Genomic DNA, 18,445 nt, shown 5'->3' on the forward strand with positions numbered 1-18,445 from the left:
TATTTGAGTTAATATTTAGGTTATTTACTAAAATATGTCATTTAAATCTTTCATGGAGCTGAATGTAGTAAATAGTCTGTATAAAAAAGGTTGAAAATGAACCTGTGGAAACAAGCTAGCTTTTATTACCAGATTATTTAACACAACATGATTACTGCAGTAAAATATTTGTAGTCTTTTAATAAGCATGATGTGGGTATGAAAAGTTAATTGTTTGTTCTGAAATTTGTGAATGGCGACGCAGTGGCGCAGTAGGTAGTACTGTTGCCTCACAGCAAGAAGGTCGCTGGTTCAAGCCTCAGCTGGGTCAGTTGGTGTTTCTGTGTGGAGTTTGCATGGTTTTCTCCGGGTGCTCCGGTTTCCCCAACAGTCCAAAGTCATGTGGTATAGGTGAATTGGGTAGGCTAAATTGTCCGTAGTGTATGTGTGTGTGAATAAGTGTCTATGTTTTTCCCAGTGAAGGGCATTCGCTGCATAAAACAAATGCTGGATAAGTTGGCGGTTCATTCCGCTGTGGCGACCCCAGATTAATAAAGGGACTAAGCCGAAAAGAAAATGAATGAATGAATGAAATTTGTGAATTAGAAGTTGTCCAATAATAAACTCGAAACACACGTGTTTGTCATGCAGCAACATGCAATAACTTGACCTCTGGTTGATCATTTGGAAAAGTGTCAGAGGGTAGATTTTTCCAATGAATCATCTGTTAAACTGCATCCCAATCATCACAAATACTGCAGAAGATCTATTGAAACCCGCATGGACTCAAGATTCTCATAGATATCAGTCAAGTTTGGTGAAGGAAAAATCATGGTTTGGGGTTAAATTCAGTATGGGGGCATGCAAGAGATCTGCAGAGTAGATGGCAACATCAACAGCCTGAGGTATCAAGACATCTGTGCAGCCCATTACATTACAAACCACAGTAGAGGGCAAATTCAATATCAGCAGGATAGCGCTCCTCCTCAAACTTCTCAAACTCCTCCTCCAAGCTCAGACGAGTCATACACAATATTAATTCTTTTTCCACTGCCCCATTGTTTGTATTTATTGGAAGCCTTCTTTGATATATTCACAATTTATGATGGCATAGCAGTCAAAATAAGACAAAGGAGCTCATGTATGGGACCTTTTATCAGTGTTGGGGGGGGTGTCTTTTGAACCACCCCAAACCCCCCCTGACTACGGGCCTGTAGTATGTTAAGGCATTCATCAACAAAGTGTTGTAAATATAACACACTTGACTGTATTGTTTAAAAACACTGTAGTATTTACTATAAATTACTATGTGGGACAACTATGTGTTTATTATTATATTAGCATGTGGGACAAGATGTTTTTCATTCTTAACCAAAAACACAACCTATTTTAATTTCATTACCAATTAATAAACACATTTTGAAATGCTCATTTACATTTCCAAAACTAAATATTTACATAAAAAACACAATGATCATTTAAATTCTTTCTCAACAAGCACAATTATATTTCTAGAACTAAATATTTACATGTAAAAAAACAAACTAATTTTTCTACATTATTTTAGATCACTTTAAATAAAGAGGTTTTGTTTTAACCCAGATAACGTTTGACTTTATTCATGGAAAACTGCATGGGGGATGCCAGTGTATGATGTCATTCTGCCAAACTTCTCTTTTGTGGTCCATTAAAATAAACCACATAAGTACAGTTTAATTTCAATAGTATGAATGTGATTACAGGATTCCCATAATAAAATATCAGGGATTTTTTAGTTTCCTGGTATGGCTAATTACCCAACACTGTAGAAATAATTTAATAACACAAAACACTTTTTGTAATCTTGGAATTACTGTTTGTGAGTGCAAAAAGAAAGAAAAAAATACAGATTTTTAAAAACAAAATACATATGAACATTAAAAAAAATGAGCACACAAGTCTGAAACACAAACACATTTTATGATAAAAATCATACATTATCATTTTGCAATCTGTACATTGCAAGAAACTGCATCAAACTTCAAAAATGAAATAAAAAAGAAATGAAAAGGACAGTCTGATCAAGACTATTCATTTCCAGAACACTTAGCTTGACAATCTCCATAGCCTAGTGACATATTTGACACTTTACATCAATACTGTTGACAATACACCCAAAACATCTGATGAAAGAGCAGGTTTCAGCACGTTAAAATGTATGTGTACTGTATATTAAAGCATGCAGGTGTTGTAGACTAACTATTATGGCAGAAAATAAACAACAACTGTTAAACATGGACCTTGTTTTTAGCTTTAATCTGAAGACGTTACGACAGAGGTCTGCACCTTTGGCCAGCTTGAAAGCTATATTTTTATCGAATACATGGGGTGTTGTGTAAGCATATTTCTCTCAGCAAACAAGTTTTTCCAGTAATAGTGAATTGGATTTTATTGATTTCCACCAAACAGTTAAAACAGGGCCAAATTTTATGATTTGATGTCATTGATACCATCTGTCAACTGTCCATGCACCGAATCACCTTTATAATATGACAACATCCCAGCATATAACGTTATATATACTCAATACATTTTGCATGCTTCCGAGTTGGCATTCCAAACCACCAACTTCACCATTTATATATTTTCTTCACAAAGAAAATATCTTTTTTTTTTTAATCCATATATCGTTTTCATTAGATCCTAAACCACACGAAGCCTAAAGAAGAATGGCGGATTTCTAAAAGTATAAGGAGACAAACTAAATTCCCAGTCTCACGTGACGGAAAGCATCAGCAGTCAATGTGACGTCCGTATCGGTTTCCAAAACCGCCTTAAATAAAACTTGAGACTGCGCATGACATTTTCATTTGCCTCACATGGGGTTTGACTCTAAAAATAGAACAAACACAGTGTGAATTACAATGCAGGTAGGCGCAAACTTAAAAGTGCTCAGGGGCAGGAGTGGAGAAGCTAAATAGGGATGAACCACTGAAAACAAGAACAATAACAATCTCAGGGGAAAATGGGCACATTCAGTATCTGTGTCAGGGAACAGAACTGATTTAGTCAAAACAAATATTTCTCAACCATCTGTATTCATAAAAGAGTAATCTAGGAGTGAAGACACGTACAGTAGGGCACGACGGGTCAAAGGCACAACACCAGACAAACAATTGGGACGGAGAGAGAGACTTTAACGCTGCCACCTGGAACAAACTCCAATCTTTCTGTATTTAAAAGTGGACCTGAAAGCTATTTGAACAAAGGGAAAGTACAAACAGGATCCTGTTACAGGAGCTTCGGTGACTAATAAGTGGGCTTGAACAAATAAACTCTCTCCAGGAGGGGGAAAACATTAACACAACCAAAGAAAGAGAAAAGCCAACGACCATTTAAACAGATTATACTGTAGCTCACAAACTCAAGTACATCGTCTTCTTGATATGATCAACTAAAGGACGTGAGTTTAGTGTGATAAAGAGAGGAAAGGACAACACTTTGAAACACTGCAGACCATAAAAAAACGTCCATTTACATGATGCCATCTTAGACTGACCCCTAGATTCAACAATAGTTTATCAACAGATATGAATAATTAAAATACAGCCTGGATTACTATTCAAATACTGACAATTTGCAATGTAGTCACAGTAGATTCAGAGAAACCATAACGAATTTATCGAAAATAAACAAAAATTAAAGGGAACGTTCACCTCTAAAATGAAAACTCACATCGTAAAAAAACAAAACGTCTAAACACCATAAGAAAATTGATCATTGAAACGCAAATGAAGATTTTTTTTATCTAACCTGAGAGATTTTTGTCTCTCGATTGAAAATTTTCTCACAAAACTTCGAAATGTCAACAAATATAAAAAAAAATAAAGCTTAATTGACTTTATTCTCAATGGACACAATCACTTTATTTGATAAAGATTTAATTTAGTATTTTATTTACATATTAACACTGATCTTTTATGAATTTTTTCAGAATTCAAATTACATAATGCTTGCTTGATGCTTGAGAACCAATCAGGTTTATTCTTGTGTCGTGGCATATTCAAACTCATCAAGCTGGAACAGTTTAGCTTCTGTTTATGTTTGCTGTTCAAAATAAAAATGTAAATTAAACCCTATTTAATATTTGACCATCAAATAAGTGATTATGTGCATCTATTCAAATCAACCGGCTGATTTCTATTACATTGTTTTTATGTTTTGATCTCCTTAAAATACATTTTGAAATCTTCGTGTTTTGGCCAAATTTCAATAAATGGGAAAAAATGTAAACATATTAAAAAAATCTTTGTTGTTAGGATGAATGAAGTCTTATGGAAATTTTTCATTTTGAGGTGAACCTACTCTTTAAACAACGAGGGCAACCAAAGCCTTCAAAGATGAGGCTTCAATGTTAAACTTATCAGATTAAAAAAAAAAGTCAAGAACGTTCCACAACAAATGGAGCCCTTTACATTCAAAAACATTCTGCTGACGTTATCAGACTTAGTTTAAACCAAAAGCTGAAAAATTAAACATTTAAATAGCCAAACTGTTATGGGGAGAGCTATATCTGAATTTAAACTTGTCAGACAAGTGTCGAAAAAAAAAAAAAAGATGCAACAAAGAGCCACTAATGCAGTTTTGCCCTGACTCAAAACTTGAGGCCACTTTGTCCATCAACAGTCTCCCGAAGCACCAGGACTATGATACCACTAACACTAGAAGCCTCCTGCTTATTTCCAGTCATCGACAAAGAGTTTGAAGGTAAAACAAACCATTTCACATGTTGGCAACCAGGCTTTAAAGAAAGAAAAAATAATTCAAGGGTCGACCTTCCCCCAAATCAAATCTCGATAAACACACGCGCACACACACACAGAAAAAAAAACGACCACTATGGTACAGATATCAACAATTACAAGATTTGCATTCGGCCTCTTTGTAATACATATGTTTGTAATATACATAATCCTCACATGCCCTACAACCACATATTTCTTCTTTTTTTATATCCTGTATGTTGATGCTTTTGAAATATCCACAGAGACGAGGCAAAACAAAACCAAAATCCAGGACGACAAAAAGTCACCCGTAGCAAATGGGAAATGTGAGACGAATCTTCACAGCGATAGACACGCGGACTATTGGCAGTATGAGTTCTCCCTTCTCCCCTGGTCCTTTCCAGATGGGTAAATGGATCGTTAACGAAACAAACATGCCATTTCAAAGACAAAAAAAATTTCAAAATCAGCACGTTCTGAATGCCGTCGTCTCGATTTTTATCCGTAGTGCCATCTGCCAATGGAAAACGAATGCATAAATGATGGCTGATAATGATTTACAGTGTAAGTTAATGAGAAGCTGAAGATGCGAGTCTATTTTGGAAGTCCTGAGGAGTTGATGGACGCAGCCGAGCCAATGGGGCAACGTGTAAAGCCAGCAGCTGTATGATGATAACGATCGGGATATGAGGATGATGATAATAATGATGATGAAGTCTGCATAAATAAGCATTAGGATGAATGATGGATCCTTCCCTGTAATCCTCTCTCTGAGCAGTCTTGCATCAAATGTGATGGTCTGAGGCTTAACCCCGGACGCATTGTTGTTGTTTCTCTTTTGTTTTGATTAGTCAGTAAGAGCAGTGATAGTTAGTGGTGGTGCTGATTGGTTAATGCTGCAGCACTGCAGGGAGGAGGGGGACTGACGCCCCACAGTGGAAAGGCACGAGGGAGGAGGGCAGGGTGAGGTGAGGGGTGGAGGGCTGATGGAGGATCTGGAAGGAAAGGAGGTGAGGGATGGGAGATCTGTGTGGGCTCAGGCGACAGGCTCCTCACATCCTGGACCCTCTCTCTTGAAGGATCTGGGAAGAAACATGAGGACACCGATGAGTTCAACCATTTTAAAAATCTCCTCAATCTGTTATGGCAGTTAGCAAATATCAAGTATTTTAGAGTATTTACAGGGTGTCTGCAGATCCTTAAAATGTCTTAAACTCAATAGTATAAATATAGGGCCTTAATTAGTCTTAAAATGTCTTAAATTGGTGTTTTGAAAGTCCTAAAATGCAATTGAAATGACCCCATAAAGATTTCTCTGTTTTCTGTCTATTTTTCACCCAGAACTAAATAGGGGGGAACCCAATAAAATAAACGCTCGCAGGGATTTTGCTTACGCAAGCAGATCTTGTAGGAATTTTACTCTGTAATAGCATTTGACAGCTTAGCAAAATAAATAAATACATTAGCAAAATAAAGAACTAGAAATACATTGATCAACTGACCAGGGACCGGAATCTGACGTTTTTTCCACATGACTGGCCTGACTGGTGATTCTGCTGCATCCCAATCCTTATTATTAGTTATTATTAGTCAGCTCAATGACTGTTTTCAGTTTTTTTAATATAATTATATAATATATAATTATAATAAAGTGTTAGAATTGTAATTAATTAGTAGTGTTGGGTGCTTTTTTGCAAATTTGGTACTATAAATTAATTATACTATTAAAAGGTCTTAAACATAGCTCTTATAAACCTGCAGACACTGATTAAAAGAAATAATTCTTATTGATTTGTTGTATGTTTTTTTATTTATAAACAGATTTTAAACGACAAGAAAATGGAAATGCCAAGTTTATTGTATAGATGCATAATTTGGGCAAAATGTACAAATTTGTTTTTTCTTTTGTTTTGCAGTTATGATTTGTAAACATTCATTTTTTTGCAAAAAAAAAACTGTTAATAATACCCAATCTGCAGGTGCACATTCGCAATTATTTAAAATGAAATTATTCAGATGGTGCTCTGTGGCACGGCAGAAATATGAACAGTGTTCAGAGTCGTGACTGGGCACAGGCAGACAGCGGTGTGTGTACCCTGACATAAACCTATGTTAACAATTCTAAAATGCATGGCGCGGCACACCTGGTCTACCACTCCCTTTACGATGTTCTTGCTGCGTACAGTTACAACCCTTTTTGTATCCTTGTTGAAACTCACACTGCTAGCAATCGAAGATCTATGTTAGTTTGGCAGACTGAGCGTATTCTGTACTTTACAGGAGACACGGAGGATATTGATTGACAATGGTCTACAGCCAATCAGGACACAGGACACAATGTGTTGTAAAAAGTATGTCATGGTATCTGCGAGGCCATGAAAGGTGAACCGGTTATAGCGAGGGACCACTGTAATAATAATAATTAGAGATGCACTGATAGGGAATTTTTGACTGATATCTTTAGATTTGGAGGCCAATAGCCGATATATTAGTCAATAAATATAAATATTTCAACAATATTTCCATAATTGCAGAATCAAAGGGGCAAGCACAAAGTGAACAACTGATTTTATTTTAAAACCTTAACCTCAGCAAAGTTTGTACTCATTTCTGAACTTTATAAATCAACTACTCATTTGTATGGCCAACTTTCCTTTCTATAAATAGAATCTACTGCCTGACAAAAAAGAATGCAGAAATAAAGCAACCAAGTCACTGAACATTAACCAAAATAAAAATATCAGTAAAAAGTGGCAGACAGCAGCACTTTAAGTAGTTCAACCAGTGGAAAAAATACATAATTCTTTGGCTTAAAGATATCGCCCTAATTTTGTTCTAGATAAAATATAAAAATAGCATTTATCTGCAGATATCAATATACAGTGCTCAGCATATATAAGTGCACCCCTCACAAATCTATCTTTTAAATTCATATTTTTAATAGGAAGCCAGATGATAGCAATATTTGTGCATATACACTATATTAGTCAGTACTAAGCCAAATCTGGAGCTTATCTAACAAAATAACTTACAATATTGGTCCAAAACTAGTACACCCAAATTTATATGTTATAGAAAAATATTAAATACAAATTTAAAAAGAGGAAAAATCAGGAAGCAAAATCATTGAAATTTTTGTTGAAATTTTGTAGGTTGTAATTGTTTTTTGCAATATTTGGCTTGAATTTAAATTGTATTATCTGTCAATTTCTAAATATGTTTGGTGACTAAATATATTTTAATAAACATGTATGTTGAATAAATCTGTTTTGTTTAAAATGCACCAAAATACATCGCCTATATTCACTGCGAAATGGATACAAATATTCATTTTCAAAATGGGGTGTATTCAATTATGTGAGCACTGTAATTGCTGATATATCATGCATGTCTAATAATAATAATAATAATAATAATAATAAAACTATCTTACCTTGTGTATTTAAAGAAGAAATAGTCCATCCAATTAAATTCAAATTTACTACAATTATAAAATGTTCTAATTTTGAAGAAAAGGCTGTGATTATATGTTAGTATGAATGTAAAAAACAATTATAATAATAATTATTATAACTAAAACAATTATTATATTTATTATTATTGTCATATTAACCTATTAAATAATTTCTACACTTTTTTCAAAAACTTTTTGTAGTAATAATTATTTATAAGGCATTATCTTTGTACTATAATTGTATTAAACTAAATATCAACTATTTTTAAAAAAGACGTTCAATACCTTAGCCTTCTCAGTGGGCTCAATAACAATTCCATTGGTGGAGTTGTTGAGCTCCCGGGAAACAACGCACAGGAATTCGGCCTGGTCCTCGTTGCCATAGTTATAGGAGGAGCCGATGCTTATGAGCTGAAGACAGACAAGTCGAGGTCAGGTTTGTTCCACAGCAAAGAGATAAGCAACAAGAACAGTGGATTATGCAAGTTACAAACATATTCGGTTTTTTCCAAAACATCACGTACAGCACTTTATCAGTAAATCCTCCCTAGTTTAAAAGAAAATTATAACAGCCCTGTTCAGACTTAAAGGGGCTATCCAGAGATTATCTACATATTATCCGAGTTAAGAGATGCTACAATAAAAATATGGCATGTCCAGACTAAGGATCTGTACTGAAAACAGCCATCAGATCCACAGTTTATGAGGAAAATTTAGAAAAGTTACCTGTTCAAACTTCCATCCATCTGACATGGTGGAAACCATCTGCGTGAGCTCCTCTTCTTGACATTGTAAAACACGATACACATGCTTCACTGGGCCCTGCAAAAAAAAATAATACTCTCAAACCAGAACTAAATATGAATTGCTTAAGTGTCAGGGTCCACATAAAAGTGTACTGGCAAACAATAAAAGTGACCTATTATGCCCCTTTTTACAAGAGGTAAAATAAGTCTCTGATGATCCCTAGAGTGTGTATGTGAAGTTTCAGCTCAAATTAACTCTTTAAATACTGCCCCTTTTAGGCTTTGATCCAAACTGTGCCGTTTTGGTGAGTGTTTCTTTAAATTCAGATAAGATTGTGTTCCCAGCCAGAGGGCGGAGCTACAAACACATGTGCTTCAGTGAGACTGTCACTAATGGGCAGGACTTTCCCGCTCCGATTACATATACAACAGAAAAATATCAATCAAAGTGTTTCTGCAGGCTTTTTTAATGAAGTGTGATTATAACAAATAGATTCAATTATTTTTTACCATTGGAAGTTGTTATATTCACACACACTGTTACCACACAACTGTTTAAATCCCTTTAAAAGTGATTTGTGCAACTCAATGCATTTAGGCATGTAGACATGGTCAAGATGATCTGCTGCAGATTAAACAGAGCATCAGAATGGGGAAGAAAGGTGATTTAAGTGACTTTGAACATGGCATGGTTGTTGATGCCAGACGGGTTGGTCTGAGTATTTCAGAAACTGCTGATCTACTGGATTTTCACGCACAACCATCTCTAGGGTTTACAGAGAATAGTCAGAAAAAGAGAAAATATCCAGTGAGCGCCAATTCTGTGGGAGCAAATGCCTTGTTGATGCCAGAGGTCAGAGGAGAATGGCCAAACTGGTTCCAGCTGATAGAAAGGCAACAGTAACTTAAATAACCACTCATTACAACCGAGGTATGCAGAAGAGCATCTCTGAATGCACAACACATCGAACCTTGAGGTGGATGGATTACAGCAGCAGAAGATGACACCGGGTGCCTGTGAGCTAAGAACAGGAAACTGTGGCTACAATTTACACAGGCTCACCAAAATTGCACAATAGAAGATTGGAAAACGTTGACTGGTCTGATGAGTCCCGAATTCTGCTGCAATATTCAGATGGTAGGGTCAGAATTTGGCGTCAACAATATGAAAGCATGGCTCCATCCTGCCTTGTATCGACGGTTCAGACTGGTGGTGGTGGTGGTGTAATGGTGTGGGGGATATTTTCTTGGCACACTTTGGGCCTATTAGTACCAATTGAGCATCGTGTCAACGCCACAGCCTACCCGAGTATTGTTGCTAACCATGTCCATCCCTTTATGACCACAGTGTACCCATCTTCTGATGGCAAATTCCAGCAGGATAACATGCCATGTCATAAAGTGCGAGTCATCTCAGACTGGTTTCTTGAACATGACACTGAATTCACTGTACTTAAATGGCCTCCACAGTCACCAGATGTCAATCCAATAGAGCACCTTTGGTATGTGGTGGAACGGGAGATTCACATCATGGATGTGCAGCCGACAAATCTGCAGCAACTGCATGATGTTATCAAGTCAATATGGACCAAAATCTCAAAGGAATATTTCCAGGACCTTGTTGAATCTATGTCACGAAGGATTAATGCAGTTCTGAAGGGTCCAACCTAGTACTAGTAAGGTGTACCTAATAAAGTGGCTTGTGAGTGTATACAAGAAGAAGAAAATATTTAAAAGAAAAAAACTTTAGACCAACAGAGACAAATAGTATTAATTCTCAAAAAAAGAACAACATGAACATTATCCCAAACATCTTCCTTTTTGTTTCACAAAAAGTCGTACAATTTTGAAACAACATGAACGTGAATACATTTAGACAGACTTCTCATTTTGGGCAAACTATTCCTTGAAGCAAATTTTCACATGATGTCTATAAGTCAGTGTTTGTTTTATAAGTTTGGGCGGCTGCGCCTTTTAATTCTGATTCACATGAGGTTTCCTTTTGTTCCCAAATAGCTTCAGACGCGGAACTCGACAGTACTCTTCCCTTTTGGCACAGTCGCAGAATGAACTACTCCCTTTGAGTGAGTAATCCCAGTAAAATGAGCTATTTGTGATTGATTGCTTGAAAACAGCCACAAGCCATCTTGTTCCTCCATGTGTTGTTTTTCCCACATACCTGAGACGTTCTGTTTTCATTGTCTCGTATTCTCTCCTTCACGAGCCTCACGAGTGATGCAATGTTGTAAAACTCGGCTTCCTCTAAAACACCTGCAAGAGAGAAAAAAAAAATCTGAGAAAATCCATCTTGCACCAAACTGCTTTGCAATCAGAAATAAGCATCTGGAAATAACGCAGTAGAGTTGACAAAGGAATGTGTGGGGAGCAGAGAAATCGAACTCAGGTCACCGTGTATGTTGGCACACTTAACCACTAGACTATTGGAAATAACACCATCTAAAAGGGATAGTTTGCAGCACGTCTGATGTGATCTCAACTGAAAAATAAAGAGAGGGTCCTCCCCTTTTAAAAAAACAGCCAATAGGGTTTAGTTTTTCTGGATGATAAAGCATGTTAAATGAGAGTGCATCTTGAAGGGTGCGGGGCATGTCAAGGTACTTGGGCATGTTAAGCATTTGATTGGTCAAGATGTGATGAGAAACTGTAGTATGAGGTGATGTAAAAAAAAGTGTTGATTAATTTAGGCAGAAGTAACAAACTGCAAGCTTTGGATGTTTATATCAGTTTTATACCATCAAATCAGGAATTGTGCCACTATTTGGAGCACACTAGCTAATAGATATCCTTAAACCTAACAGACTGAATCTAACATCTACAAACAAATTTTTTAATTTCACGGGACCCTTAAGTGCAAAAAGGACTGAAACATTTTTCAAAACATCTATAATTGGTCAGTGATTGGTCAGATGGCCTCTTGAGCAGTCCTTCACCACTGAAAATATACAGTCAGGCCATAAATATTAGGACATCAACAACATTTTTTACATCAAAATCAGGTGCACAGTGTAGGAATTACAACAGTATATGTGCCCCTCACTAGTTAAGGGACCAAAAGTAATTGGACAGAATAATAATCATAAATCAGACTTTCACTTTTAATACTTGGGTGCAAATCCTTGCAGTCAATTACAGCCTGAATTCTGGAACGCATTGACATCACAAGATGCTGGGTTTCATCTTTGGTGATGCTCTGCCAGGCCTCTACTGCAACTGTCTTCAGTTCCTGCTTGATCTTGGGGCATTTTCTCATCAGTTTTGTCTTCAGCAATTGAAATGCATGCTCAATAGGATTCAGTTTAGGGGATTGACATGGCCATGGCATAACATTCCACTTCTTTCCGCTCAAAAACTCTTAGGTTGCTCTTGCAGTATGCTTTATCACGGTAATGTAGACTATATAGTAATTTTGGTCCCGGAGGGTCACTGTCCTGCAAAGTTAAGTTTCAACCTGCCTCAACACACCTGTCTGGATGTTTCTGGCATGCCTAGCAAGACCTAGATTATCGGGTTTAAGTGTGCTTAATTAGGGTAGAAGCTAAAGTATGCAAGGTAGTGGCGCTCCAGAAACAGAAGTGGCCACTCCTGTACTAGTGTCACAACATTACTCTTTTAAAGACTAATTAAAACAAGTTTCTGCAGTGTTAACAGAGGCACCAATGAGGGTTCCACAGAGAAACTTTCAGTAAAACGCTTTTTTCTTAGAGCAAATAACAATTTAAAGGTCATTGCACACTGGATCCGAAATTTTTGTCTGTAATTTTTGTACGTGAAAAAATTAATTCAACCTCACGTTGTGTGAATCGTATTGAGATAAATACCATAATTTGAGCTACAGATAACTTTAGGACAAACACAGTGTATAATATAAGATAAAAATATTGCGGTGGGCAGTTGAGACCCTTATATGCTTGAAACAGTGACTAGCGCACCTTGACGTACTGCCCATAGACATTATAATAGAAAGCATGGTCTGCTTTCGGTCAATTGCTTCGACACGTCAACGAGGCCACCATCTATTATAATGTCTATAGGTACTGCCAGTCTCTGTTTAGGATTTGTTTACTTACGTGAATGTGTGAAGTATCACAAGCAATGTATCAAAATTCCACTGATTTCCTAAAATAAACATTTTGGTATAATCATAGCTAAGCTGAATTCTCATTCCTCTCTGCGCAATGGTGCATGAACACAATATGTAGCCTATTCCTCTATCTTTTTCTACTTTGGAGAAGAGAGGAGAACAAAGTATCACTGAATTGACTCCGAAATGTTTTGCGTTTTTTCGTAACGGATTGATTAATACTCATTGGACTGGAAGGTTTGTTTACATGATGATTTTTTCACATTTGAATATGAAAAAATGCATACAAAAATTTTCGTACTTCAGTGTGCAAACACCTTAAAAATCTAAAGATATATATATTTTTTTTCAAATTAAAAGATTCTTAGAATTTTACAGGCCCTTAAAAAATATAGGTTTACAAAAAAATTATTTACTCGCCCTCAAGTGGTTAAAAACCTTTATGCGATTTTAAATACAACAGATGACATTTTGAAGAAAGCTGTAATCATTGACTTCCATAGTAGGATAAACATACACTATGGAAGTCAATGGCTTCAAAATATCTTCTTTTGGTTTAACAGAAGAAAGAAACTCATAAAAGTTTTGAATAACGTAAAGGGATGAGTAAATGATGACAACATTTTATTTGTGGGTTAATGATCCCTTTAATAGTGTATTCCTGTGATAATATATTGCACGTGTAAAATTAGTTTTTGTGACAGGCCTAGTTAATTTTTGGACTGTAAGCCTATCAATATCCCTCAGTCCTGTAGGAAATTATCTCTTACGTGAGTACACATTGGTCCCTTTCCTCACTCACTCACACACACACACACACACACACACACACACACACAAAGATGTTTCTAAATGAAAGTAGGTCGTTACTCTTCCATTATGAAGTTTTTTAGGGCAGCTTGCCCAGATCATCTCACCCTCCTCAGCGAGGTTCTTGTTGATGATCAACTTTCCATGCCTCAAGTAGTTCAAGATGGGCCCGAAATATGTGGGATCTCTGTCAATCAAATATGCTCCTGTCTCATCCTGGAAGAAAAGACATACAATCAATCCGTGAAGCAATTTTTGCTCCAACTGAAACGCACAGAAGTTAAAGATCTGAATCATTTTGTGAAATCTCCTTGAGGTAAAATAGCATCTAATTTTTACAAGGCGAGTCTCTAGAACCCAGTTTGTGAGCTTTATCATTCTCCAGAATTGAATGCAGAATGGGAACAAATTAGGAACAAATTAGAGCAGTTTTTCTTTCCAAATTAGATGCTCTCATCATTTCAACCTCCAAACTGTTGTTGCTAAATTTACATTAGACCGTGAAGAGGAAATCCTCTGCTGAACTGTGACTAACACTTTATGCCATGCTAAAATGCAACCTAAATGATGCCTTAACCAATACTAAACAAAAGTAACAGCCACAAAATGACAGCTGATGACATTCTAAAATGGCTTTTTTTATTTTAAACATATCTGTACATAATATATCAAACACAAAACAATATAAAAACATGCATGATATATACATGATATATAAAGTTTTCAGTGTAAGTAAATTAAAAAGGTAAATGCAATGTTAAATTCACTAATAATAACAACAACAGCAACGTAGTCTGTATTTCCAGGATGCTACAAACCAGCTTCAAATTAGGGCTGGGCAAATAAACAATATTATATTGAATCACGATACAATTTATCTCAATAACAATAATAAGCTCTGGACTTTTTTTACTCTGTTTTAGACAATCACAGCAGAAACGTGCAACAATGGACATTAGACGTGTACCGAATATTAATATTAGTGGTGTACTGAATGTTCACAAAGTTTCAAAATCCCTGTTAGCCTTTAGGGCAGTCATTATTGAGTTTTTGGTAGTGCAGAATAAGTTCAAGTGGCCTGAATAGAAAATATATTATTTACTAAATAAAAATAAATGCATACACTTAATAAATAAAAATGTTAATATGGCAGTTATTTTAGGCTACATACATATTTTGGAAAATAATCTAATACATTCATTCATTTATTCATTCATTTGCTTTCAGCTTAGTCCTATATTTATATCAGGGTTCGCCACAGCAGAATAAACCGTCAAATATTCCGGCATATGTTTTACGCAGTAGCCGCAACCCAGTACAGAGAAACACCTATAGACTCATTCAAACACACACTCATACACTACAGGCAATTTAGTTCAATTCAATTATTTCAACATGTCTTTGTATTGTGGTGAGCAATCCAAAGACTACACACAGAACTCCACACAGGTATGCCAACTGGTGTAGCCAGGACTCAAAACAGTGACCTTCTTGCTGTGAGGCAACAGTGCCAACCAAAAATCATGTGAAAACCTGGCAGGCCTAACATTGTTTTGTTTTTTCATCACCTTAGCATCAGTTCTTTTGACACCATGCAAGTTCAAACACATACTGACAGTGGCTCCTCGATGAATGAAAATTACACACAACATAATAACACTTTTTTTGAGACAATGCAAAAGCATTGAAACAGGCAATTTTTTTTCTCCTATTAAGATAGTCTGATGGGTGGGGTGGATTCATTTTTGGTAGCTTGACTGGAAAACATAATAACCCTGGGAGTTTTGCAAGGCCCTCGATTTTTAGAAAACAGGAAAACGCTTTGATATGTTGTGTGTTTTATTAAACTGCATAAAGCAGCATTAGAAATACAAATCTTCTATAACAGTATCTAGCATGAGAAAACAGCACTGCTTTAATCATAACCGTATTAAAACAGAAACAATCGAATCTGGCATAATATAAGCTCTGCTGTTTTTGAGCCGTGTCACAATCGTCTCTCATCTTCAGTGGTCTTGTTTCACTTCTACGGCTTTCAGTCTTATTCCGCTTCAAACTACCATGATAATAAGCATTGAATACTTTAGCTCATCTATGAACATGATTTCTGCAAGAGTCCTGATGTCTCCTATGATTCTATACTCACTCATGGCATCAACAAAATACGCCTTTGTTTGTTGTGAACACGCACCCTCTAGTGGACAAAAGTACATACTGTGACTTTAAAGAGAGTCTTTTATAATGCAATTAAACATGGGACGATAACAGTTTTCAAGGTATACCACGGTTTGGATAAGTCAAGGTTTTAAAAGCCACCAACGTTTTCGGTTTTGCCCTTCCTACGGTATATATAAGATTTTTATTTTTTTTAACTTTTTTTTGGCTTTTAGTACAACATTATCTACAGCAAAAGAAATATCCCAAGATGCCATTTTAAATTGTAAAGAAATCTGTGTTTTTAAAGCTAATGAAGACAGCAGAAGTAAATAATTTATTTGAATTATTTAGCCTGACATGTTTACTGCTCCAAAATATTTTAAATGTTTCTTAATATAAAATGTACTGTGTTCAGGGGGGGGGGTCTTGTTTTTTACCTAGACATTTAAAAAGAATATATTTTAGTGCAGAAATCACAATACGGTGAAACTGTGATGTTTTATCCTCAGAATCTTATACTGGCCCATGCCTACATGCAATGAAATGATTCTTGCTCCAAATCAAATATTTTGGTATAACAATTGTTATGCTTTAATGGGTTTATGACAGTCATTACTTTGAATGACAATTTAAAAAACTAAAATTAAACAGGACATATTGAAAAAAAATGTAATAAAAGATTCAACCAAAAATGTAAATTATCATATAGTTGTATGGATTACTTATATGGTGGGTGGATACACTTTTTGGACTTTTCAAAACCCAGCATTGAGCAATGCCATTATAATGCTTGAATGAGCATAATACAACTTATTATGTGTCCAAAAGTACAACATTCACCCCTAGAATGACTTGAAGATGAGTATGTTTATTTTTTTCATTTTTGAGTGAACTGCACCTTTAAAGCAGTTACACTTTCATTGTTTTGATGCTTGAAAGCCCTTTTCATCTTTGACCCCCAAAATAGATTTGTTACCAACGTCAAAATATCTTGTGTTCCACAGAAATACCCTTGTATCTTTGGCATTGCAGACCTTGTCAATAAATACCAGAATAAAAACATTTGGGGTGAACTAGCATTATTCCTTGTAACTGCATTCTTCCAGATGAGCTTTACGTGTAGTCTTCGGCTGCAAAACGATCAATATCTGTCGAGTTCCTTTTCTATATTAATATTTCATGCAGACTATAAACTGGCTGGTTTATTTTAAGGTGTAATGCAAGCTTTGGAAATGTAAACCGAGCTTTAACGTTACCTTGTCCGAATCCAGATCTGGATCTTCCTGACACAATCGATACAGAAAGGATTTGGGATCCCTGCACAGGGTCTGTTTGGTTGTAATAAAGTATGTTCCGCCAACGTTCAGCCGAACCCACCGGGACCCGGGTTTCTCTGTGGCTTCAGGTGAAGGGGAAGTGGGGTTGCTCTTCATAGGGAACCCGAAGACCGCTCTGGAGCCCGAGACCCCAGGACTGGACAAGCCACTCCGGGGCGGAATCACCAGGGTGGGCGAGGGCAGTCTCACGCTCACCGAGCCGCGGATCTCACAATGCTCCGGCTGCTCGATGATGCCAGTCGCGTTGGGCTCAACGTGCAACTCTGCCATATTTTCGCAGCACAAACAGTCAGTTCCGTTTCGATCAGACGCTAAATACCTTTATTTAGCGCTCCGAACGGCACCCTTACGTTGAACGGCAGGATTTACACGCGCTGATAACGGCGACTAAAGCGTTGCGGGGTGTTATTAACGCTCACGCGAGGCGGCATAGCTTTACAATTCCCCAAAACGCTACGCTGGTCTGTTTTGTTTATACAAACGACCCATGTAAGCTACAAATATTATGGGTGAGACTCAACATATCACTTCCAGGTCAAGTAAATCCATGTGTGACAAAATAAAAGTCTATGAAATTGTGCTGTGGCACGTTTGTGAAAAACCCACCACGATTAAGTTAAATTGAGTTTAATGAATGTTTTTTTTAGGTCTGGGTTTAAAAGTTTAATATAAGAAAATAATAATATTGAAAAATCTAACAAGAATAAAGATTAACTACCTTAAATTAAGCCAGAATACAATTGATGCTCTAAATGTTATTTTTGAGCAAATTCAAAAGTTTGGTGGATAATTATTTAGTATACATTATTTACATTTTAAAAATACAAACATAACAATAAATTTATATTAAACTGGATTTAAATAAAACATACATGTTAAAAATCCTAAAATCACCATAATTAAACGAACATTGAAATATATAAATACTAAAATAACACCTAAGGACTGCTGGATAGATTAATTTATCGACTTTAAAAATATATGGTTTTATGTAATTGAAAAAAAAAACAGCAATTACCTTTATTTAATTAATACCATAAACAATTGAACAAATAGAAACATTTGACGTTTAAATCACTAAACAATGAAGAAATAAA

At 36.1% G+C, this 18,445-nt stretch overlaps 1 protein-coding gene across 1 annotated transcript; it reads right to left on the bottom strand.

Moving 5' to 3' along the window:
* Positions 1–1,919: 1,919 nt before the first annotated feature.
* Positions 1,920–17,872, bottom strand: kctd2 (potassium channel tetramerization domain containing 2). Its single transcript, XM_056469246.1, has 6 exons — positions 17,268–17,872; positions 13,962–14,070; positions 11,122–11,213; positions 8,923–9,018; positions 8,482–8,607; positions 1,920–5,824 (listed from the first exon to the last, which is right to left on the bottom strand). Exons 1-6 carry the CDS (start codon positions 17,616–17,618, stop codon positions 5,795–5,797), a joined length of 804 nt encoding a protein of 267 aa, XP_056325221.1. The 5' UTR covers positions 17,619–17,872; the 3' UTR covers positions 1,920–5,794.
* Positions 17,873–18,445: the final 573 nt, after the last annotated feature.

The sequence above is a fragment of the Danio aesculapii genome, chromosome 12 (genome assembly GCF_903798145.1).
Source record: "Danio aesculapii chromosome 12, fDanAes4.1, whole genome shotgun sequence".
Classification (NCBI taxonomy): Eukaryota; Metazoa; Chordata; class Actinopteri; order Cypriniformes; family Danionidae; genus Danio; species Danio aesculapii.

Coding starts and splice junctions, on each gene's coding strand:
- kctd2 (XM_056469246.1), bottom strand. CDS start 17,618: ATGGCAGAGTTGCACGTTGAGCCCAACGCGACTGGCATCATCGAGCAG. Junction 14,071..17,267: donor CAGATCTGGATTCGGACAAG/GTAACGTTAAAG, acceptor CTTTTCTTCCAG/GATGAGACAGGAGCATATTT. Junction 9,019..11,121: donor ATGAAAACAGAACGTCTCAG/GTATGTGGGAAA, acceptor TTTTTTTTGCAG/GGCCCAGTGAAGCATGTGTA.